Source organism: Lithobates pipiens, unplaced genomic scaffold, assembly GCF_037356315.1.
Source record: "Lithobates pipiens isolate NorthernLeopardFrog02 unplaced genomic scaffold, aLitPip1_a1.2 Scaffold_22, whole genome shotgun sequence".
Taxonomy (NCBI): domain Eukaryota; kingdom Metazoa; phylum Chordata; class Amphibia; order Anura; family Ranidae; genus Lithobates; species Lithobates pipiens.
This window is the reverse complement of record NW_027507784.1, coordinates 38,055,156-38,079,953: the sequence shown is the minus strand read 5'-3', so window position 1 is coordinate 38,079,953 and position 24,798 is coordinate 38,055,156. Positions and strand designations below refer to the sequence as shown.

Below are 24,798 nucleotides of genomic sequence, written 5' to 3'. Positions count from 1 at the left end.
CTCAGGTAGAATCATAGGACAGGCTCAGGTCAGGACAGGTGGTGTTTGGGTAGAATCGTAGGACAGGCTTAGGTCAGGGCAGGTTGTGTTCAGGTAGAATTGTAGGACAGGCTCAGGTAAGGGCAGGTGGTGTTCAGGTAGAAGCATACGAAAGACTCAGGTCAGGGCAGGTGGTGTTCAGGTAGAATCATAGGACAGGCTCAGGTCAGTGCAGGTGGTGCTCAGATAGAATTGTAGGACAGGCTCAGGTCAGGGCAGGTGGTGTTTGGGTAGAATCGTAGGACAGGCTCAGGTCAGGGCAGGTGATGTTCAGGTAGAATTGTAGGACAGGCTTAGGTCAGAGCAGGCTGTGTTCAGGTTGAATTGTAGGACAGGCCCAGGTCAGGGTAGGTGGTGTTCAGGTGGAGTCATAGGAAAGGTTCAGGTCAGGGCAGGTGATGTTCAGGTAGAATCGTAGGACAGGCTTGGGTCAGGGCAGGTTGTGTTCAGGTACGTAGGACAGGCTCGGGTCAGGGCAGGTGCTGTTCAGGCACAATTGTAGGTCTGGCTATGGTCAGGACAGGCAGTATTCAGGTTGGATTGTAGGACAGTTGGTTTTCAGTTAGAATCATAGGACAGGTTGAAGTCAGAGCAGATGGTGTTCAGGTAGAATCGTAGGACAGGCTCACTTCGGGACACTTCAGGACAGGTGGTGTTCAGGTAAAATCATAAGACAGGCTCATATCAGGGGAGGTGGTGTTCAAGTAGAACCATAAGACAGGCTCGGGTCAGGGCAGGTGGTGTTCAGGTAGAATCGTAGGACAGGCTGAGGTCAGGGCAAGTGGTGTTCAAGTAGAACCGTAAGACAGGTTCAGGTTAGGAAAGGTGGTGCTCAGGCAAAATCGTAGGACAGGCTCAGGTCAGCGTAGGCAGTGTTCAGCAGGAATAATAGGACAGGCTTAGGTTAGGGTAGGTGGTGTTCCGGTAAAATCGCAGGACAGGCTCAGGTCAGGGTAAGCAGCATTCAGGCAGAATCATAGGATAGGAGCAGGTCAGGGAAGACATGTCCAGGCAGAATCCTATCACATGCTCAGGACACTTGGCATAATGCCAGCAATGTCTTGGCAATGGTTAGGTAGATGAGCAACATAATTTTAAGGAACCAGCAGGGATCATGTGCCCACTTACCTAGAGGTTTGGTAACTGAAGAAAATCTGAAACAACCTTTTCTTCAAGAAAGATATTTCAGCATTTTATTACTTTTTATTTATCCAGTAAGGCCTTTAACATAACTTTTAGCATAGGATAGTTCTGCTTTAATTTGGAGTAAAATGTTCCTTTAAATGTATTTGTTTTTCTCTCATTTGTTTCCTCCAAATCTATGAGCAATGAGCTCATAGGCCAATCGCTGCACCATCTGCCATTTTTTATCCCAACACCTGGCCCCTGTGGTCTCGGACAAACGGCACAGAGCAATATATTATATGATTAGCATTGATCGTGGCACGGCTAGGGGAGTCCAGAATCTAACCGCGAAGACTGCCCTGATTAGATTAGCACACAAAAAAGGCATTAATAGGCAAACGCAGAGGGAGCCTCATTAATCAGGGTCCTGATGCAGCACACAGACCGCTCTTAGGCGAGTGGCGGGTGATTATGGGGAAGCAAGTATCGGAATAAAGGATTAAGTATAAAATGTAGAGTAGTTAAACGCACACAGCCCAGCCAGCTTTGCCAAGGATAAAGAGCAGCTGGCATGGCACGGGTTGATATTTAGGGCACACAGAATGATATTTAAAGTAAAACATTGACCCATGAAATTCGGGCACATGGAGATGTAGAACGGTCAGATGTACTGCCCGTTTGAAGTCACAGGTTTGTACTAACAACCTCTCATTTCCTAGGCTTGCCTTCACTATCCTGTTACAGCTTTTGTATTGGGTGACTAAATCAAAGATGCCAACAGTATCAGATTTGCCGGGACATTCCCGCATCTTGGACCTTGGTCCTGATGTTGCTGTGTCTTGGGTGATATCCTGATTTCACAGTCACCCTTTGTACTAACAACCTTTAGTTTCCTAGGCTTACCTTCACTGTCCTGTTACAGATTTTGTGTTGGGTGTCTAAATCATAGATGCCAACTGTCCTGGACTTTTCGGGACAGCTCCGTATCTTAGACCTCAGTCCCGATAATGCTGTGTCCTGGGTGATGTCCTGAGTTTAGAGTTACCCTTTTTTGAGCTACTGAACATGTAACTTAGTAAGGGCTCATTCACACTAGGTGGTGCATCCGAACGTGCAGGCTTCTTTGCGTGTTTTCACTTGTTGCATTTTAGGGCAGTCCAATAATATTATTGGGTTGCCCTATGCTTGGGAAACAAAAAAGTGCCGCTATGATTTTTAAAACTGCGCTGCTCCAAAGTGCATGGTACTGCGGTACCATGTGGTTTGGCAGGCATGAAAGAGTGCATGTTTGCCAGATGTAGGGGGGTGCCATTAAAAATTAATTAATAGCAGCATGTGCATGTCTGCAAAATGCAGTGCGTTTCTGTGCGGTGCGGGAAAACGCTTGATTTTGCATGCATTCCTGCACCACACCTGGTGTGAACAAGCCCTGAAGCATTCATTATGATGATTGGAGGCTGCAAGAGGACAGTCTGTGTGAGGAGGGGGGTTGAGCTAGCCACTTTGGCAAGTTAGCAGGGTCTGGGTGGGCCTGAGGCTGACTGTGGGTGGTTTTACTGTGTCCCGGAGACCTGGATAGAAAAGTTGGTATGTACCTTAAATATGATTGTTAGACCTATTGCACACTGTAACCAGCACTCAGTAAGATGGGCACTGATGGGACTGTACTGATGGGCACTAATAAGGCTGCATTGATGGGGCTGCACTGATGGGCATTGATAAGCCTGTACTGATGGGCACTGATGGGGCTGCACTGATGGGTACTGATAAGGCTGCACTGATGGGACTGTACTGATGGGCATTGATAAGCCTGCACTGATGGGACTTGAAAAGGCTGCACTGATAATGCTACACTGAGGGGCACTGATGGGACTGTACCGATGGGCACTGATAAGCCTGCACTGAAGTGTACTGATAAGGCTGCACTGATGGGATTGTACTGATGGGCACTGATAAGGTGGCACTGATACGCTGCACTCATGGGACTGTGCTAATGGGCACTGATAAGGCTGCACTAATAAGGCTGCTCTTATGGGCACTGATAATAATAGATACAACATTTGAAATGGTATACAGAACAACAAAATATACAAGTAGGCACTTGGTACACATTTTTTAATGTATAGAGAGGAAGAGGTGGAGCTCTGAGAGGAAAAGGTGGAGTCTAAAGAGGAAGGGGTGTGGTTTACAGGTTACAGGGTGGTTCTTAAACAGGAAAGGATGTGGCCTTGACAGGAAAGGGTAAACCATAGCACAAAACCTAAATACACCCCTCCCCTCCTCTGCAATACAAGTCTGTGTGAGGAGGCTTGTGCTTAGGGGTTTGGCTATTACTCACCTCTGTCAACACAAGGCACTGCAAGGAGAGGGCAGGAAGGATCATATTCACAGAAATAAATGTATTTGAAAACATTTCCAAGAGAAAAAAAGATTCAGCCAGAAATCACACAATGGGGAATATAGGACGATAAATCGATACAAACATGTGAAACTTTGGACTTCAAACTGTAACGGGTTTATCCCATGCAGGGCAAAACAGGTCCATTTATTTGGCCGCTGCCCCAGCTGCTCATAATCACAATACGCTTGCTCTCCCACTGCTTTTGGTGCAGCTGAATCCAAGCACGGCCGTTTGTCTATATCTGACCTTTTTTTAATCTTATTACTATGCCTGGAACTGTTACATATTTACACTCTAAAAACCGAGGCAATTTCTGAAAATGTAATTTATTAATGGCGGCCTTTGAAGCTAGCCCTGTGATTGATTTTTCTCGGCTGCACCACAGGCGTTCTGTTAATGTATCCTGCCTGACACACAGCCAGGAGTTATGTCACACTGGGCCCGAGGTGCGGATCACAGACGCGGCATGAAAAGTTTTGGTATAATGAGACTTTGGGCACAGAGGGAAGTGGCATCGTTACAGAACCGCACCTGATATCTTGCAATTGGATCTGAAGGCTTGTATGAAGATTTGCTAATTTGTATTCAAGAGGGGTGAGTGTACCGAGAGGAAAAGATATTGTACATGCTCAAAAGATTAGCTTTGTACAAAAAAATATGTGGACCCCTCCTCCAAATGATTGAGTTCTGGTGTTTCCAGTGACGGGTACTGTTAATACTACAGGATACAAAGACAATACAGACAATTGTGCTCTTCCACCCTTATGGTTTGGTGAAGGCCCTTTTCTGTTCCAGCATGACTGTGCCCCTGTGTACAAACCAGCTCCATAAAGATATGGTTTGATAAGTGTGATGTGGAGGAACTGGGGTGCCCTACAGAAAGCCCTGACCTCAACCCTACTGAACCCCTTTGGGCTGAATTAGAACTCCAATTACAAGCCAGGTCTGCTCATCCAACATCATCACCTGACCTCACAAATGGGCATAAATTCCTAGAGACATTAGAGAAAATTGTGCTTTTCCAACCTTGTGGTAACATATTGGAGAAGGCCCTTTTCGGTTCCAGAATGACTTTGCCCCTGAGTACAAAGCCAGCTTCATAAAGACACGGTTTGATGAATTTGGTGCGGAGGAGGTGTGGAAGACCTCAAGTGACCTCAAGAGCCCTGACCTCAACTCCACTGAACACCTTTGGGATATATTAGAACTCCAATTATGAGCCAAGTCTGCTCATCCAACATCATTACCTGACCTCACAAATGGGCACAAATTCCCAAAGACAATAGAGATAATTGTGCTTTTCCAACCTTGTGGTAACATGTTGGAGAAGGCCCTTTTCTGTTCCAGCATAACTGTGCCCCTGAGTACAAAGCCAGCTTCATAAAGACACGGTTTGATGAATTTGGTGTGGAGGAGGTGTGGATGACCTCAAGTGGCCTCAAGAGCCGTGACCTCAACCGCACTGAACACCTTTGGGATAAACGGGAATGCCAATTATGATCCAGGTCTTCTCATCTAACATGAATTGAAACCACAGTTACGAGCCAGGTCTTCTCATCCAACATCAGTAACTGTTCTCACAAATGTTCATTTGGCTGAATGTGCACAAAACTCTCTAGACCAGTGATGGCGAACCTTGGCACCCCAGATGTTTTGGAACTACATTTCCCATGATGCTCATGCACTCTGCAGTGTAGTGGGGCATCATGGGAAATGTAGTTCCAAAACATCAGGAGTGCCAAGGTTCGCCATCACTGCTCTAGACACTCCAAAATCTTGAGGAACACCAACTCTAGACACACCAAAATCTTGAGGAATATATTTCCCAGAAGAGTGAAGGTTTTAAAGCCACAGAATAGAGCACAACTCCACAATAATTCTCATGGTTTTGTAATGAGAGTTCCAATAAATTCATAAAGTTGTGCTGGCCAGATGTTCACAAACTTTTGCCTTAGAGTGTATATGGGAAAAATATAGCATAGCTTTACATGGTCTAATATCTGCAAATAACGTAACTAGGTTGAGCAGTGTTTGATATGATGTGGCTGTGCTGGGGTTGATTTTATCAACAGATGACCATTTCTATTTACTTGTGTATGTGATTGGAAGAAAATATGGGGAGAATCCATGACTGTGCATGTATGTGTCCTAAATGGTGATTGGACCTCCTGGTTTGGTCCTGGGGTTTGGTTTTTGGGAGGGAACATCTGTGAGTAATATAGGAAGGCAACTGTTACATTGGCCATGCTTTCTAATGGTGGAGGATACCCATGGTGGGCAGAGAGGATGGAAAGGTGAGGAGTCACAGATAACATGTGGGGAGTTGGCTGGGAAGTTGTACTCCTTTCAGTAACAGACAGGGGAGAGGACATCACATTAGACATTTATGACATCGTCTTTACCTTGCATGCTCCAGGAAGAAGGTGAATCTTCACATAGGGGTCTGCCAGGCCATTGAAATCCATCGGCTTCAGTCCCTAAAAAGATATAATGAAGGTTATAGGTCTGGAGTTGACAGTTAGTTGTGGTCACAGTGTAAAATACTTCTACATGCAGAAGCCAAATATACCTATCTAATACTGCATACACACGATCGGACTTTCCAAAAGTCAAACGGACCTAGAAATAAAACATGTTTCAAATCTATCCGACGGACTCAAGTCCGACGGACTAAAAATTGGGAAAACCGTTCGTCTGTGTGCTAGTCCGATGGACCAAATATGACGCAAGGGCAGCTATTGGCTACTGGCTATTGAACTTCCTTGTTTAGTCCCGTTTACGTTATCACGTTCAAAACGAACGGACTTAGTCAGGTCGTGTGTCGCCAAGTCCTTTTCGTTCAGAAAGTTCGTCGGACCTCCCCTGAAAGTCCTTCGAGAAGACCGTCGGACCTAGTCCGTCAAAAAGTCCGGTCGTGTGTAAGCGGCATAACTTTCCTTTCCAGATAAGCTCTGCTCTGTGGGAGAACATTGCTCTTTCTGTTATCTAATGCTCCTCTCCAAAATTATTCTGCACTGCCTGAAGACTGAGCTCCTTTCTCTATCTAACTCTCCACTTCTTAAATACTCTGCACTGCTGGAGGACTCTGCTTCTTCTGTCTTTCAACTCTCCTCTGTAAATACTCTGCACTGCTGGAGGACTCTGCTTCTTCTGTCTTTCAACTCTCCTCTGTAAATACTCTGCACTGCTGGAGGACTCTGCCTCTTCCTTTTTATAACTCTCCTCTCCTAAAATGCTCTGCACTGCTGGAAGACTCAGATTTTTCCTGAGACTGGGAGCTCTCCATGTGGAGATATTTCTACGCTGACAAGGTAGCTATTTGTATCTGATGTGGGTATGTCCTCTGGATATAGCAATGTTTGAAAGTTTTTTTTATCATATGTTATTGTAATGCAATGTCTGATGGATTTATTTTATCTTTGATAGTGTGTCCTGACGAAGCAAAACAGCGAAACGCGTTGGCGCACAGGAGCTCACTGCCGTTTATTTGGTGTCAACTTTTTTGTTTCCATTAGATAATCATTACTATCATATGCCTATCGTATGTTTTTAAATTCTTTTTTACTTGACCTGTTTGATATGACTTATTAATAAAATATATTTTTGTACTATATCATTGTCCATCTTGCCTATAAGGTCTGAATTATGGCCCTGTGGCCCTTTACCCTTTCTCTCCTCAAATCAAGTTTATACGGATGTGGCTTTAGGAGTGTTATTTAAATTTTTCTGGTTCTTCCTCTTTCTGACTCTCTTGAACTACTCTTTACAACTGGAGGACTCAGGTCCCCCTCTCTCTAACTCTCCTTTCCTGTGAATACTCTCTACTGCTAGCTGACTCTTCTCCTTTCTTTATCTAACTGTCCTCTCTCAAACAAACTCTCAGTTGCTGGATAACGCAGATCCTTCTGCTATCCAACTTAGTAACTACTGTAATTTGTACTGCTGGAGGACTCTGCTCCATCCTCTGCTCTAAAGCCTCGTACACACTCTTAGATTTTCGGACGATCGAACTTCCGTTTTGTGTGGTATGCTAGCCTCTTGTCGAAAGTGTAGAGGTTACTCACAATACGAAAACTTTTGTATGACAGAATACAACGTCAGAAGTGACATAACGCGTTGAATAGTTTTGTATGTGTTCTTTAGTTTCTGAGCATGCGTTGTCTTGCTCTTATGATTTTTTTTCATACGAAAACCGTACTAATGAAACTAAAATCAGATGTTAAGTTCACATCCGACAACAATTTTATAGTCTGCACATCCAGCTTTTGTCTGATGAAAAAGCAAAATCGGCTGTCGAAATCACGGTACCAACGATCCGAATATCATCAGACAGTTCGTCATACAAATTTTTCCATACGATTTTCGTAGTGTGTGTACCATAAATACTCTGTATTGCTGGGGGACTCTGCTCCTTTCTCTATCTAACTCTCCTCTCCTGCAGGGCTCTACTCCTTCCTCTATTTAGGTCTCCTCTCCAGAAATACTCTGTACTGTTGGAGGACTCAGCTCTTCCTCTTACTTTCATCTCCCAAAATACTTTCCTGTGCTGGAGGACTCTAATCCTTCCTCTGTGTGAGGCTAGGTTCACCCATATGCAAATTGGATGCATTTTGAACTGTATCTATATGTGAAAGAACATTGCTTTCTATTGTTCCTGTTCACATATGTCTGGTGCAGCCGGAGTCAGTCAGTTTTCTGAGCAGTGCGGTCCGACTCAGGTGCGAATTCAGGCCCATTGACTTCTATGGGAACGCTTCTGAATCGCACATGTCATTCAGTTGTGAACAGGATAAAATCCCGAGCTGATACTGATGCAATCTTGACCTGATCCCGATCAATAACTGACCTGAAACGCTGAACAACTACTTAGTCAATTAGCTGTGGAAACAAAGCTTCAATTCGCACCACACATGAGTGAACCCAGCCTAACTCTCCTCTCCATAAATACTCTGCTCTGCTGGAAGACTCTGTTCCTTCCTCTTTCCAACCCTCCTGAACTATCCTTTAATGCTGCAGGACTCGGGGCCTTCCTCTTTATAACTCTCCTCCCTGACATACACGCTACTGCTGGATGACGTACTCATGTGATGTCACTATGGGTGGGGTCTCATGGTGACATCACCGGATGGCCATGCCCCATAGCTATATAAAAACTGACAGAGAGCGGAGCTGGCACAATGGGAGACAGCGTTGGAGGAGGACTGGGTCGGTGGCGGAGAAGACAGCAGTGGCGGAGAAGACAGCACTGGAGGAAGAAGACCCGGAAATAGAGGACCGGAGGAAAGACTTCGGGGAAAGAAAACTGGAGGAAGTGGACCGGAAGAAAAACACTGGAGGAAGAGGACTGGAGGAAGAGGACCGGAAGAAAAACACCAGAGGAAGAAGCCCAGAGGAAGATTTTTAATAAAGGTCGTGTGAAAACCGTCTTTTGTTTTTATTTACACTACAATGCATTTTTTTAGGGTAAATGGGTAGGGGTATATTGACATGGGGAGAGGCCAGGATCTGGGGGCCCTGTTGTTACAGGGGGCCACCAGATTCTGATAAGTACCCTGCCCACAGACCTCCACGGTGGTCTGTGCAGAGGAGACAAGCTGCTTTGGGGTGGGGGGTGTGGGTGCCCCAAAGCACCCACACCCCCCATGTTGAGGGCGTGTGGCCTGGTATGGTCCAGGGAGAGGGGCACTCTCGCACCCCTCATCCACCCCCTTTCCTGACCTGCATGCTCAGATAAGGGTCTGGTATGGATTTTAGGGGGGCACGCCTTTTTTTTCCATGGGGTTCCCCTCAAAATCCACACCAGACCGCTGGGTCTGGTATGGTCTTGGGGGGGCACGCCCTTTTTCCCCCCCATTTTGGCATAGGGTTCCCTTTCAAGATCCATACCAGACTCAAGGGGCCTGGGTATAGATCTTGGGGGGTGGGGGCCCATGCCGTTTTTTTTTCTTCATTTTGGGGTGGGGTTCCCCTTCAAGATCCTCCAAGCATAAGTGTCACCACAAATCCGATCATGATAATCCGACTTGGATGTGACTTCCATTCAAATCAATGGGCTGAGAGTCGGATCAGTTAAGACAGCTCTCATAGGGAAGCATTGATTTTGACATGTAAAAAAAAAACGTTTGATGCGGCTAAACGCTGTATCTTAACGTTTATATGCGTTTACAAGCTTTAACAAGCATTTGGCGTTTGAAATGCTGGTAAACTACTGTCCTAAATGCAATTTATCTGCTTTCAAAAAAACAAAAACGTTAGTACACTCAACTGCCTCTAAACTACTATAAATGACTGAGTGTACATGTACACATAAGAAAAAAAAATGCCTAACTGCTCCTAAGGCTCTATGCACACTGAAGCTGATAAACTGCAGTTTATTGGAGTTTGGGCGTTTTTTGTAAAAGCCCATAAACTCCACTCTATGTTAGCCTATGTGTCCATGCACACATGGACGTTTTTCAGCTTTAATGAGCAGTGGAGTTTATGGGCTTTTTTCTGAACGCCAGAAATTCGCGTTCAAAGTGCCGTTTTTCAGCGGCAAAAAACGACAAACGCTCATTAACGCTCATTAACGCTCATTAACGCTCGTTCATTAGTGTTCGGCATTCTATTTTTCAATGCATTGTGGGATTTTTGGAGTGTCCTCTGTGTATTTTTATAAAAAACGCCCATTAACGCTAACGCTGTAAAACGCTCATTAACGCTCATTAACGCTAGTATAAAACGCTGTTAAAAGCAGGTTTTTCAACCAGCGTTTTCTGCCAGCAATCTGGCGTCCAGAAATAGCTTTTTTGAGCTTCAGTGTGCATGGAGCCTAAATGTGAGTTTAGCAGCTGCAGTGTATATGATGCCTAAGGCCCCATTTACACGGGATGCTGGGGCAAACTCCTCTGAACGAACATGAAACCAGCGTTTACAAACGCCCATTTTGCATGCCGCATTTAGCCACGTTTTACATCGTTTGTATCTAGAAGCGTTTATTAAGATAACCTCATAAGACCCTCCCCAAGCTCAAAAAACATTGTTATTTAACTATTTCATCCATTTTGACCAGAGTGAGTAGCAGCAGAAGAGAGAGCAGCTGTATACTTGTATTTGCCTATTGATCCCCTAATGAGCATATGTGAGGAAATACTAAAGAAAATTTTTGGGTCTATTTTATGCAAATTTAAACGTTAATTAAATTTTTTATAATATCAAAAAAAAAAAATTGCCATTTTTTCATATTTTTAACAATTAAATATTAACTGATTAATATATTTATTGGATTTTTTTTCCAGCTGTATATGGTATTTTTTTTTTTATTACTTTCTAAAATAAAATGTTTTGTCTATTTTATGCAAATTTAAACGTTAATTTCATTTTTTATAATATATCAAGTTGGGGGGGGGGTCAAGCTCAACGGTGGGGTCATCTTGGTCAAAACATTTTAAACTATTTTTTTTTTTTAATGTTTTTTCATCGTTTTCCCATCATATTTTTGTCTTTTTCAGGTCAAAAATATAGGGTACCTTTTTAAAAATGCTTATAAACTAAAACAAGTCTAAACGCCGGTATTGCGTTTAGCCGCATTAAGTTTGGCGTCTGAAACTTGGAAATCTTCAGCTTCTGAACCCATTTTTTTTGCTTTCAAAGAAACGCTGTTAAACGCAACTGCCTAGAAACAGCAATAAAACGAGACACAGTGTGCATGGTCACGTAGGATAACACTGAATGAGTTCAGGGGCAGTTGCAAAAGGCGTCCAACTGCCTCTGAACGTACATTTAGCAGCATCGCGTGTAGTTGACCTGCTTCCACCATCCACACCAGTGATTCTCAACCAGGGTTCCTCCAGAGGTTGCTAGGGGTTCCTTCAGCATTGGGCCATTTCTGCCTCTCGGATAAGTTTCCAAAGACACCATTGATCTTTTTAGCTATCTGTAAGGAGGTAATTCTTCCCGATGTTTACAAGTTTAACCAGTTCTGGACCGGCGCATGCCGATGTACGTCGGCAGAATGGCACGGGCGGGCATATTGGCGTACATGTACGTCCAATCTTTATTGCCGCCCTGCCTTGCGTGCCGGTCAGGACCCCCGTGAGTCCGGTCGCAGGTCCCGCGGACTCGATCGCCGCGGGCATACCCGCGAACATCTCACGGGGCGGCTGAACGGAGATATGCCGTTGTAAACAGCATTTCCCCATTCTGCCTAGCAACTAGTGACGCTGATCTCTGCTCCATGTGATTGGAGCAGAGATCAGTGTTCACTAAATGAAAGCCCAACCCCCCACAGTTAGTAACACACCCCTAGGAACACTTAACCCCTACACTGCCACCCACTGGTTAACCCCTTCACTGCCAGTGTCATTTACACAGGAATCACTGCATTTATTTAGCAGTGATTGCTGTATAAATGACAATGGTCCCAAAAATGCATCAAAAATGTCCGATGTGTCCACCATAATGTCGCAGTCACAATAAAAATCGCTGATCGCCGCCACTACTAATAAAAAAAAAATATTAATAAAAATGCCATAAAACTATCCCCTATTTTGTAAACGCTATAACTTTTGCGCAAACCAATCAATAATAGCTTATTGCTATTTTTTTACCAAAAATATGTAGAAGAATACGTATCGGCCTAAACTGAGGGAAAAAATGTTTTTTTATATATTTTTGTGGGATATTTATTATAACAAAAAGTAAAAAATAATGTGTTTTTTTTTTCAAAATTGTCGCTCTATTTTTGTTTATAGCGCAAAAAATAAAAACCGCAGGGGTGATCAAATACCACCAAAAGGAAGCTCTATTTGTGGGAAAAAAAGGACGCCAATTTTGTTTGGGAGCCACGTCGCACGACCGCGCAATTGTCAGTTAAAGCGACGCAGTGCCGAATCGCAAAAAGTGGTCTGGTCTTTGACCAGCAAAATGGTCCGGGGCTGAAGTGGTTAAGTACCATTCTTCCCACTGACCATCACACTAATGTATCATGAGTTGTAGATTTCAAATTTTTTTGCAGGAGTTCCTTGAGACTGGAGAACTATTTCAAGGGTTCCTCTGTGTTAAAAAGGTTGAGAAAGGCTGATGCACACATTCGTTGTGGATGGGGGAATCATTCCCGCTGAGTTTTAGTATTCTGACAGCAGGGAGATCAGCGATGCTATAGCCAGAGCACTGATCAATTGGGTAAAACCAGACAGGCTGGTTGGACAGAAGTCGACTTTTGTCCAAACAGCATGCCCATACATGGATCTAAATTCGACCGGTCCCCACTGAACCTCCCGTATTTTGCCTTAACTCTTCTCTCCATAATTATTCTGCGCTGCTGGAGGACTCTGCTCCTTCCCCTATCTAACTCCCCTGTTTCTTTGTTTTATATTTTAGTACATACAAAGCCGATGTCAAACCCAGCCTGAAATCTGCCTTTAGGCTCGATTCACATCTATGCATGTTGCTTTTATGTGTTTTTGCAGTGCTTTTTGCGGTGCTTGCCGCGTTTTTGGACACGCGTTTTTACCGCGTTTTGCGGTTTTTTTACACTGTGGTTGCTTAGCAACCAGATATATACAGTGAAAAAAAATGAAAACCTAAAAATCAAAAAACGCAAATCACGGCAAAAACGCGGTACTTGCGTTTTTGATGCAGGTACATTGATTTCTATTACATGCAAAACGCTGCATTTTGCATGAAAAAAACTCCCCGACCCTTTCCAAAAACGCAGAGGCACAAAAATGCATTGATGTGAACATGTTCCATAGGAACCCATGTTAAAAAATTTCCTTGCATTTCTGCAAAATGCATCAAAAAACGCGCTAGTGTGAACCGAGCCTTATAGTTGCCCCACAACAGCTGTGAGATTAAATCATTGGACTTGCAAGCAGCTTCTGATGAGTGGAAGTGTTGCAGACAGAATACCGCTGTCGGAATACAGGCTGGGGCATTACTCAGGGTGCCACTAGTGTGGTGATTGTAGTCCACTGAGCAAGCGGGCGGGGCGGTGTCACCAAGGTGGCATGCGTCATGTCACTGTACTTACACGGCTTTAATGCATGGGGTTGGGCAATGTGAATTGCTTTACTAATCTGTTTGCAGAAAAAAAAAGTACTATATACCGCAATCATCTGGAGCGTTCAGCCTCTTAGTCGGGGATGTCCTCTAAGCCTCGTTGTAGGAGTTAAACGCGCTCACATTTCACTACACTAACCTACATTCGGATTCCTGCGGTGCTGGGCTCCGTGGTCCGCTCGGATGCCGCAGGATCTGTGTCGCTAACAGGCTTAGTGGATTTAGTGTGTGTCCGCCAAGGGATTTATGGGTAATACCTGCTGTGGGTTTAATGTCTGCAAAGCAGGCAGAAGAATCTGGGATTAAGGGATGAGAGCGGCATCGGTCCCCTGCCTGACCCCGGCACAGCTGTGTGGCAAGGAACTGATAGGCAGGGGACGGATACGGCACACCAAACTCACCGGGAGTCACCCGACCACCCGACCGCACAATGGTCAGGAAAAAATTCAAGACCTTCCTCTTCTAGAAGCTGGACAACAAAGCTCCGCACAGCGCCTTGATGCGATTCAGTTCGCTTTGTGCGCTATACAAATTATTCATTCATTCACAAAACAAATGTGAGCTTCCCTCTTAATTTACATTGTTACTAAACCCACATAAGTAAAATCAGCCTGTATATGCAGTAAAGCAAGCACCCACTGTGGAACCCAAGGGATTAATCCTCTGCATTGTGTAAAAAAAAGCTGTTTGATCGTGTCTTCTCTGATCCTCTCCTTCTTCCACTGTTCCCAATCTATCTCCTGATAGTACAGAGCCTTGGGGGCACTCAGCACATGCTCAGATTGGTGTGTATTGCTAGAGAGGATTTTTTTTCTTGGGAGGGTGCATGTGATCAGCACAGGGCCAATCAGCACTGTCCGTACAGAGGATCAGGGGTCTTTCAGGCCTCATAGGACAGTCAGAGGTGAATGAAAACGCAGAGGCTAGCCTAGCTCTGAGAAAGGGGGTGCTCCCCCCAAAACACGTTAGCTGTATTCCTTGTTCTGTGCATGTCCATGTATTGTTTTTATGGTCTTTTGTCAGTTGCATTTTGTAATTACCCGCTTTTATATATAAAAAAAATTTTTTATTATTAAATTATCTTTGGTAACGCACTAGGTGTGCACGCCTTCCATTTCTGTTTTTCTTGGAGAATGAAAACTCCTCCTACAGGCTGATAAGAAAAGTTATTTAGCATTTTATATTTCCCCAAAAATTTAATTTCCATGTTCTGTGGGAGATCAGATATAGTGAATGAAGGGTCCCGGGTTTAGTAGCACTTTAAGTTCCATATTATTTTCAGGTAACCAATAAAACAGAGTAATCCGTGAAGCTGAAGTTTAATCTGTTTATATTCCCCCCCCCCCCCCCCATGAATATGCTAATTACATTTTCAATAAAATCTTTCAATTTTTCATTATAAACCTTAATTCAGGCCTAGTGATGTCATCACTGGGTCTCTGTGATTCGCCATGCACAGCAGGCAGATCATGGTTGGTGGGAGGGGCCATCAGGGTGCTGTACATAGCTTCCTGAAAACATCCCAGCACCCGGCCTCATCCTACCCTGATACAAGCAATGAGCTGAAGTTATGAGAGGTTCAGACTGTTTAGATGGGTGGATGTCAGTCTGGAGGAGTGGAGTGTTCCTAAGCAGATAGTATTTGCATGTAGACTGCCCTACATGGCACCCACACATGATTCTGTGCCAAGAAAGGAAAAAATAAAGGGGAAGAGGGAGAGAGAAAGAGAGAGAGAGAGAGAGAGAGAGAGAGAGAAAAGGTAAGAGAGGAGAGAGATGAGCTAACAACCCCCCCCTTTCCCATACAGACTCAACTTCTTTGGCAATGCTAAAATGTATTTGGTCCTGCCAATAAAGCTTATTTAAATTGATCTAAATTGAAAGAGAGGGAAAGAAAGGAAGAGAGAGAGAAAGGGGGGAGCGAGAGGGAGAGGGAAAGAAAGAGGGAGGGAGAGAAGGAGAGAGAGAGAGGAGGGGAGATGGAGGGTGAAGAGAAAGAGGGAATGAGAGAAGGGGAGAGAGAGAAGGAGAAAGGGGGGGAGAGAGAAGGAGAGAGAGAGAAAGGGAGAGAGAAAGAGGGGAGAGAGAGAGAAAGGGAGAGAGAAAGAGGGGAGAGAGAGGGGAAGAGAGAGAGGGAGCGAGAGAAGGAGAGAGAGTAGGAAGGGGGCGAGAGAGAGAGAAAGAGAGAGCGAGGAAAGAGAGCGGGAGGGGGAGAGAGGCAGAAAGTGTGAGAGAGAGGAGGAGAAAGATAGAGGGAGAGAGAGGGGGAGGGAGAGAGGGGGAGAGAGAGAAGGAGAAATAGAGGGGGAGAGAGAGGGGGAGTGAGAGAAGGAGAGAGAGGGGTGAAAGATAGAGGGGGAGAGAGAGAGAGAGAGAGAAAGGGAGAGAGTGTGGGGAGAGAGAGAAAGGGAGAGAGAGGGGGAGAGATAGAGGGAGAGAGAGAAGGAGAGAGGGGGGAGAGAGAAGGAGAAATAGAGGGGAAGAGAGGGAGGGGGAGAGAGATAGCGGGAGAGAGAGAGAGGGAGTGAGAGGAGAGAGAGAGAAGGAGTGAGAGAGGGGGAGAGAGAGGGGGAGAAAGATAGAGTGGGGAGGGGGAGAAAGAGGGAGTGAGAGAAGGAGAGAGAGGTGGTGAAAGATAGAGGGGGAGAGAGAGAGAGAGAGAGAGAAAGGGAGAGAGAGTGGGGAGAGAGAGAGAAAGGGAGGAGGGGAGAGATAGAGGGAGAAGGAGAGAGAGAGAGAGAAGGAGAGAGGGGGGAGAGAGAAGGAGAAATAGAGGGGAAGAGAGGGAGGGGGAGAGAGATAGCGGGAGAGAGAGAGAGGGAGTGAGAGGAGAGAGAGAGAAGGAGTGAGAGAGGGGGAGAGAGAGGGGGAGAAAGATAGAGTGGGGAGGGGGAAAAAGAGGGAGTGAAAGAAGGAGAGAGAGGTGGTGAAAGATAGAGGGGGAGAGAGAGAGAGAGAGAGAGAGAGAGAGAGAGAGAGAAAGGGAGAGAGAGTGGGGAGAGAGAGAGAAAGGGAGAAGGAGGGGAGAGATAGAGGGAGAAGGAGAGAGAGAAGGAGAGAGGGGGGAGAGAGAAGGAGAAATAGAGGGGGGAGAGGGAGGGGGAGAGAGATAGCTGGAGAGAGAGAGAGGGAGTGAGAGGAGAAAGAGAGAAGGAGTGAGAGAGGGGGAGAGAGAGGGGGAGAAAGATAGAGTGGGGAGGGGGAGAAAGAGGGAGTGAGAGAAGGAGAGAGAGAAAGGGAGAGAGAGAGGGGAGGGGGGGGGAGTGAGATAAGAAGAGAGAGAAAAGAAAGAAAGAGATAGATGAACTGACCCCCCCGCCCCGTCCCGCTTCCCATACAAACTCAAGTGCTTTGGGGGAAAAAGAAAGAGAGGAAAATAAAGAAAGGAAAAGAAAACTATATTTGTAGAATTCTGATTTAACGTCACATCAGCCATTACCCGGTAGTCTTCAGATCACGTCTGCCAAGATTTTACTGTCATTTTTCCCGTCCATTGCGGTTCTCTCTAATTACCCGGAACTCTTTTGCCCGGAGCGCAGATTAGAAGCGGTCTCCAGCAGGCCCCCCTGGGCCCGTCTAGCGGAAGGCTGGCACCACATACTGCCAGGAAGGAGCCCTGTTCTCAGGGTTTGGAGAGGCTGCCTGGGTTTTTGGCACATGGTGATCTGCTAATCGTGGTTTGCAAACAGTTGGAGGCTCAGAGCCCAGATAGGCTGCTGGCTTCCCTGCAACCGCGGCTGTCAGCTGGCTGCACGCCACAAACAGGTCCAGTGCTAGGAAAACGTGCTAGATGACTAAAAACTTTCCTCAAGAGAGAGTTCAATCATACGTCTGTAATAGAAGTACAGAATGTTCACAGTCCTCTGCAACCGGTCAGTTCACCCAGAACTGAGATCTCAGCGTTTGGTGGATGCTGGAGAGTCACACCCCTTGATAGTCCCTATTGGTGAGTTTCCAGATCTGTACACCTGCTGTGCCCATTATGAGGGGTTAATTTCGTTTATTGAAAAATCTTACAAGCAACAACTTATATACAAAAAAAACATAATAAATAAATAAAACATATTTACAAAATAATTGAATATGATTATACAAACCAGAAAGAACAAGAACAAAATAAACGGTGCAAACCAAATTGCGCACAACATAATCTCTACGGGAGAGCCAGATTACGGAACATCACCGTCACCATTCAGGGAGCCTTTTATCAAAATTATATTTGATCTGAAAATCTAGGGGAGTGAAAGAAGAATACAAAGAAAAGCTGCACAGGCAGCAGCTACAGAGTCCCGATATTCCTCCACGCCCAGGGGTCAAGTCCTGGGGAAAAAAGTGTGGGAACTCCCACCCAAGATCCACTCCCCCACCAAAAAAAATTAAAAAATGATACGCTCATATGCACAAACGCTTCAAAAGTGGTATTTTTCATACAATTTCTTATTGTGTGTATTAAGCTTAACTGTTAGTACATAAAAAAACAATCCTCAATAAATATAAATACGGTAATTCTCTGAATAATCAGCCTTCATTCAATTATGCTTCCATCCAAATGTGAACATCATGTTCTGATCTTTATTGGGGAATGTTATTTCGTATATAGAGTGTTTATGTGGGGAGTTTACACTTTTCTTTGAACAGAGTTTGGATAACACAGGGTTAAACAGAAAGGTCATAAATTAACTGCACATTATCTGGACAGAATGCTTGGGGAGATAGTGATGTGTTCCTGCTTAGGAGATGTATGTTAGCTTGGGGGGGCTGCAAACTCTGCAGGGGCTCCAACACACACTCGCTGCTATTCCAACCCTTCACATATTTCCACATAAACTTCCCTCCTGGCATTAAACTTTGCCAGGTATTGTGCTCAGCTTACCACCCCAAACTGATGTTCCTCCCTCAGCTCACCTCTCTCCCTGCATGTCCTGTGAGCAGAATAGCTGATCTACCCGTCAGCTAGCTGTGATTGACAGGTAGATTGAAGCGCAAGCTGTCATGGGGCCCCCTACTGGCAATGCCTGAATGGTCAGGTGTGCAACACTTACCATTGCGAGCTGTGTCAGAAGCTGCTGGTGTAGCACCTGCCACATACCTCACATACTTCAAAGTCTTGCAGGACATGGCTGCTAATGGGAACTGAGTTCCTGTTGTGGAAAAAGTACAGGAACTCCGTTCCCATGCGTTCCCGCAGGACTTGAGCCCTGTCCACGCCTTTATCCAGGCCCCCTGCTGCCACCTGTCTTTCTCAAGACCCAGAATCTTCCCAACCCCAACCACAATGTTCTGCATTACCACTTCCACAGGGAGGATTTTACCCCGTAAGGATACCTGACACTGTGCACTCCACGTGAAATAATGGATTACTAAACTAACTAAAAAAAGTGTTTCCAAATCATAATCCAGACGAGTCTGGAAAGCCCCATACACCCACTCTGCATAACTCATAGAGGAAGGGTATACTCAGAGCCCTCCCCACCCTCTTGTACACCTCTATATTAAAAGGGCACTGAAGTAGAAAGTGATCCATGGACTCCACCACTCCTCCACACTCCACTCTCGGGAAGACCTGATCACGCATGGAAAGAAACTTCAAGTTGCCCTTTACATATAGTTTTCCATGAAAGGCAAAGGCAAGCCAAGCCTGATCCCTAAACTTCATTGGGATTCTCTCCAAATTAATCAACTGCAAACCCACCCCCAAAACCAGGCTTGGGCAATCCCCCAAGGCCAGTGACTCTCAAAAAGCAGAGCTCATGATCCTCTTCTCAAGAAGTTTCCTTGGAAGAGATCTGACTTCTCCTGCTGTTACTTGCCACTGCCAAAGTATTTTCAAACACGGGGCAACATAAGCCGGGAGCTTATCATGCTTGACCCTCAGGCTTTTCACTGGCCTACCATTTTGCCAGTCTCACAGAAAGGGCCTAAACCAGGACTGGAAAATACCAACCCACCCAAGCGGTCTTTCTGCCAACATGTTAACAAGATTGTACTTCACAAACATCAGAGAGAAAAAGACTACAGGGTTGATCATCCCTAGACCACCCTCCCGCCTAGGAAGGTAAGTCACATTCCTTTTGATGAGGTTTATTTTGTTCCCCCATAACAGCTGGAAGAAACAACTATAACCCTGGTATATCGAGAAACTGTCAAAACGCAAACCAAACTGACATACAGAAAAATCGGAATCAGGTAATTCTTGATCAGATCAACCTTTGCCCTCAAGGAAAGCCGCTAATCTTGCCAGCTTGCCACCTTGGCATCGGCATTCTCCAGCCTGTTCACCCAATTTGCATGATCATAGTCACCTGGGCCAAATTCAATGCCTAGAACTCAAATTTTTTGTTGGGGCTCCGGGAAGTCATCCGGGAGAACAAAGCTCTCACCTTCCACACCCATCCAGAAAGCTTCACACTTGTCCTGGTTGACCTTTGAACCTGATGCCTCTGTATACTGCCTTATCACTGAGACCACCTCTTGTGCCTCCCCAGTCCCTGATACAAAAACAGAAACGTCATAAGTACTCATGATTACCCCGATCAAGGGCCTTAGCCTGATCCAATGTCAGCAAAAATTGAACCCAACCAGCAGCCCTACAAAGGTCCAAGGCCTCCTGGACAGCTAACACTGCTGAGAAAGTCCTTCTACCCTGGACCAAGCAGTGCTGGTGGTGGAATAACAAACTGCCTGCCACTGGTGATAATCTCCAGAAAAAAATCTTTGCCATTATCTTTCTATTGACATTAAGAAGATTAATGGGGTGCCAATTCCCAATCGTCTAAGGATCTTTACCATTTGACAGAAGGATCACTGCAGATTGCCTCATGGAGGGAGGGAGAGAACCCTCATACAAACAGCATTAAAAACCTCCACAAGGTAGGGAGCCAGGATCATTTTAAAACATTTATAAAATTCAGCTGTCAAACCATCTGGCCCTGGTGTTTTCTTGATGGCCAGTTTATCAATAGCCTGGATTACTTCATCTGCAGTGATTTCATCTGTCAAATTCATCAAAGGAACATTACTTTCCAGTCCTGGTGTAGAGTCCAAAAAACCCAACATCCTTGTACGATCAAGGTTCCTTCCTCCCAGGAGATCGGCATAGTATGACCTGACAACCTTCAGGATCCCAGACCTAGACTTCATCAGAGAGCCCGTACTGTCCTTCAGGCCATTGACCGTCTTAACTGCTACACTCTGTTTACAGTTCTGGTAAGGGTCAGGGGAATGGTATTTCCTGAACCAAAGAGGTGTGCCAGTCCTAGACTCCAAGTCGAGGTGTGCCAGTCCTAGAGTCCAAGACCTAGACTTCATCAGAGAGTCCGTACTGTCCTTCAGGCCATTGACCGTCTTAACTGCTGCACTCTGTTTACAGTTCTGGTAAGGGTCAGGGGAATGGTATTTCCTGAACCAAAGAGGTGTGCCAGTCATATTGATGTCTCCTAAGGAGGAACTTCATCTTAGAGATCTCCCCAGAATCTCCATCTGAAACAAGGTGGTCGAGTTTCCTTCACAAACGCTGGTAGTTGATGTACTTATCTTGCTGCTTCTTTCTTCCTTTGGGCTTGAAAAGCCCAACAGTGCACTGTTTTACAAGCTCCCACCATTCTGACTTACTGTTGCAAAAGTCCAGGATAGTTATCTGTGCTTGAAAAAAATTCTCAAAGGATTGTCTTACTCTCTCATCTCCCAGGAGGGCCAAATTCAATCACCAGGTATTCCACCTCCCCCTAGGTGGCATGTCTGAGGCATTCGGAGTCACTGATGGAATACAGTTGTCGGAAAACTCCACTGCCCGACACACAGGTGCAGAAAAAGCAGACTCTCTCTCTAAAAAAAAAACTATCTATCCTACTCTGAGTACTACCTCGCTGGAAAGTGAACCCCATGCTGTCTGGGCAGCTCTTAATGTGCGCATCTACCAGACCTACTTCCTTAACTATCGCATTGAGAAAAAGACTGTCATAGCCTAGCTTATCTCTGAAACCTCTCCTGTCTTTAGACCTAGTAATGGTGTTGAAATCACCTCCAAAGATAACCTGCTGAGCCATAAAAAGAAAAGGCTTAATCTTTATAAAAAGGCATTTCCTGTTCCATTTCGTCTGGGGACTATAGATGTTAATCAGGTGCAGGTCCTGCCCCCTCACAGAGATGCCCAAGACCATCCACCTCCCAATCTCGACCTCAATTACCCGCCACCACGTTACAATGCCAGAAAAAAGGACTGCATCCCCGCTGTAAGGCTCGGCCGCAAAAGACCAAAATGAGGGACCACATCTCCACTCCGTCTTTGCCAGGTGTATATCGGCCAGACTACTCAGATGGGTCTCTTGCAAAAACGAAATGTCAGCATCAAACTCGCTGAGCAAAAATAAGGCCATATGATGAGTACTTACTGATCTTAAGCTGCCAACATTAATGGTTGCCACTTTTAACGGAGCGGAATTGCCATTAGGGTAATTGAGGCAGCCATTTCTTAGCCTACTTCCTCTCCCTGGAGAACCAGCACGCTTTATTGCACCCTGGGACTCATCGTCCATACAGAATGCTGTACTCAATGAGACCCATTCATCGTCATCATCTGACAGGACCTCAAAACTTATTTGCCAAAGGCAAAACCTTTGGACTTAAGGTAACTGTACCTCTTTTGTTCTTTCTTTTGCCCCTCCTCCTTTTCTCCTCCAACCACTCCATATCATCCTTGGACAAACCGGAATCAACAGTCTCCCCACTCCTATCATCCCCTTCACCCCCCTCCCCCCACTCTCCCTTACCTTATCTACCACCAGGCCAGCCTCTTCACCATCCTCCCCACTCCTCTGCACACCACGATCCTCAATATAAACCTTGCAGCATCGAGGGAGGGGGACTGGCACTGCACTTGATGTACCTGCCTCAGCACCTCTTGCTGCCTCTGCAATTTTGGAAGACATAGACACAGAAGGATGGGACAAATTCTCAGTAACTGATACCTTACATACAGACTGGTAAGACACGGGCACACTAGGTAAACGCACAGACTGGGGCACCACAAACTGGGAAGACACGGGCACACAAGGCAAACCCACAGACTGGGGAACCACAGACTGGGAAGACACGGACATACTGGGTATTGGCACAGACTTGGATGGAATCACTGGCACTCCAGCTGCTGAGCTCTGAGCATCCTCCATGTCTATATGGAAGAACTCTCTCATGAGCTCCGGCTTGTTATCCATTTGCCTCAGGACACCGACTGTAAGGATGTCCAACCGCATTGCACAGATTGCACCTTATGATGTTACAATCCTTTGCCAAATGTCCTACACCCTGACACAGAGAGCACTTCATCACCGGACAGGAGGATGCAAGATGGCCTTTATCCCACACTTGTTGCAGAGCTTTGGTTGGCCCGGGTAGAAGATGGTCAGCCTGTCCCTCCCCAGGAAAGCTGAGGATGGCAGATGCTGGACAACATTGTCAATTACTTTTAATTTTGATTGCACAAACCACTCTTCTTTAGGGGGCTCAGGACATCTCCATACCTCCTCAACCATACAGATATGCTGATGTTTATGCTGATACCACCACGTTTAGAATATCCCCCAGCACGGGTGTATATTTGTTCTTAATTTAACAGGTTTTTATTTTTATTTCTTTTTTATTCGTTGTAATCTGGCCATTTTGGGTCATACCTCTGGTCTGCTGTATATATATATTTTTTTAATCTAAATAAATTTGTTGATTGTTTAACAGTACGTTCGCGATCGGAGTCCATTTTTGTTTCCCCTTCCCTTCGCTCGCGGCCGGGCGGCCCGAGCGTCTTATGTCTTACTACAGGTTTGCTCACTGAAGAACCTTCGTATATGATAGCCTATCGGAGAGCTTTGCATAACTCCGGAAATGAACTGTGATTGGACGGCCACCCTGCCTATCTGCTTCGTGTCGACTGAGAGGAAAGCAGGACGATCGGCTGGTTCCGGAATCCTTCGGCCCGTGTCGGTAATCTTCGGAAGATCCGTACGTACTCACGCCCTCAGCGGCGTGTGAGAACGGAGTACACATCTGTGATCCCTGCAGAGGGTTTGTCTGCCAGCGCTAACGACTCCGTTGGTCCGGAGTCCATCCATTGCGGTAAGAGTCCAACTTTTTTTTCCGGTCTGGAAGTGATACTGGCAAAACCAGGAAGGTCTCATTCATCAAACTTTTGAGAAGGACTGATTTCCCTGTTCTCTATTACTTGGGGACTTTAGTTATATCCAGGATTTTTTTCGTATAAGGACTTTTTTGATTGAATTTCTTACAAGGTGTATTTTTTTTGATTCATGGTTTATATATAATCTATATTGGATTTCATTACTCTTTACACTATAGATTTCACGTATATTCAGCGCAACTTTATATATACATTTTTTCATACAGATAAATCCCCTTGTGGTATGGACTCATTGTGGACAAGAACTGTCTCCATTTTAATGAGTGGCTGGTGTGATACAAGCTTGGGGATGAGCCCTCTCCAGTCTGGCAGGCCCCTACACACATGCTCATATTTCTACCAAAATATAAAAAAACATAAAACGCTTTTGCGATGCTATTACTTCTTTACGGCACCCCAATCGTGCAACGCGGGAAGCTTGTCGGTCTAAAATGAGCAGGAGCTTCTTTTGGGGCGACAGCGTAGCGATTTTCCACGAATGCTGCACAATTTAGATCACCTAGGTGTGAACAGAGCCTAAGGCTTGGTTCACACCTATGCGTTTTTTTGGTGCTTTTTGCAAAAACGTACTACAGTTCATTTAATATGGTTTCCTATCAGACACGTTCACATCTATGCTTTTTTCACCCGCTGCGCTTTTGGAAAGGGTCAGGGACTTTTATAAACGCAAAACTATGTTTTTTTGGTTCGACTTCAACAGAAAAGCCGCAGAAAAGCATGTAGTGCATTTTTGCTGCGACTTGCGTGTTTTAAGCTGCCCAATAACAATTAGGCCCAAAAAAAGCATAAAAAATGCAAAACGTGTTAAAATTGCGTGTGCAAAAACGCACTGCAAAAAGCACTGAAGATCAAAAGCAAACTGCATAGGTTGTCAAAAAACACAGGTTGGCATCTGTGTGGGTGGTCCCCATGGGGGTTCCGCACCCATTTCTGCAGCCGCAACCCCCTGCACAGAAAAACACATTAGATAGGTCCGGGTGCCATTAACCCTAATAGCACACCA

The 24,798-nt window shown here is 45.3% G+C and overlaps 1 protein-coding gene across 1 annotated transcript in view; it reads right to left on the bottom strand.

The window, feature by feature from the left end:
- Nucleotides 1-24,798, bottom strand: part of DOC2A (double C2 domain alpha) — a 129,607-nt gene that overhangs the window by 51,165 nt on the left and 53,644 nt on the right. The window contains exon 4 of the mRNA XM_077447354.1: nucleotides 5,968-6,042. Within this exon, the coding sequence (XP_077303480.1) occupies nucleotides 5,968-6,042 (75 nt within the window). The remainder of the gene's footprint in view (nucleotides 1-5,967; nucleotides 6,043-24,798) is intronic.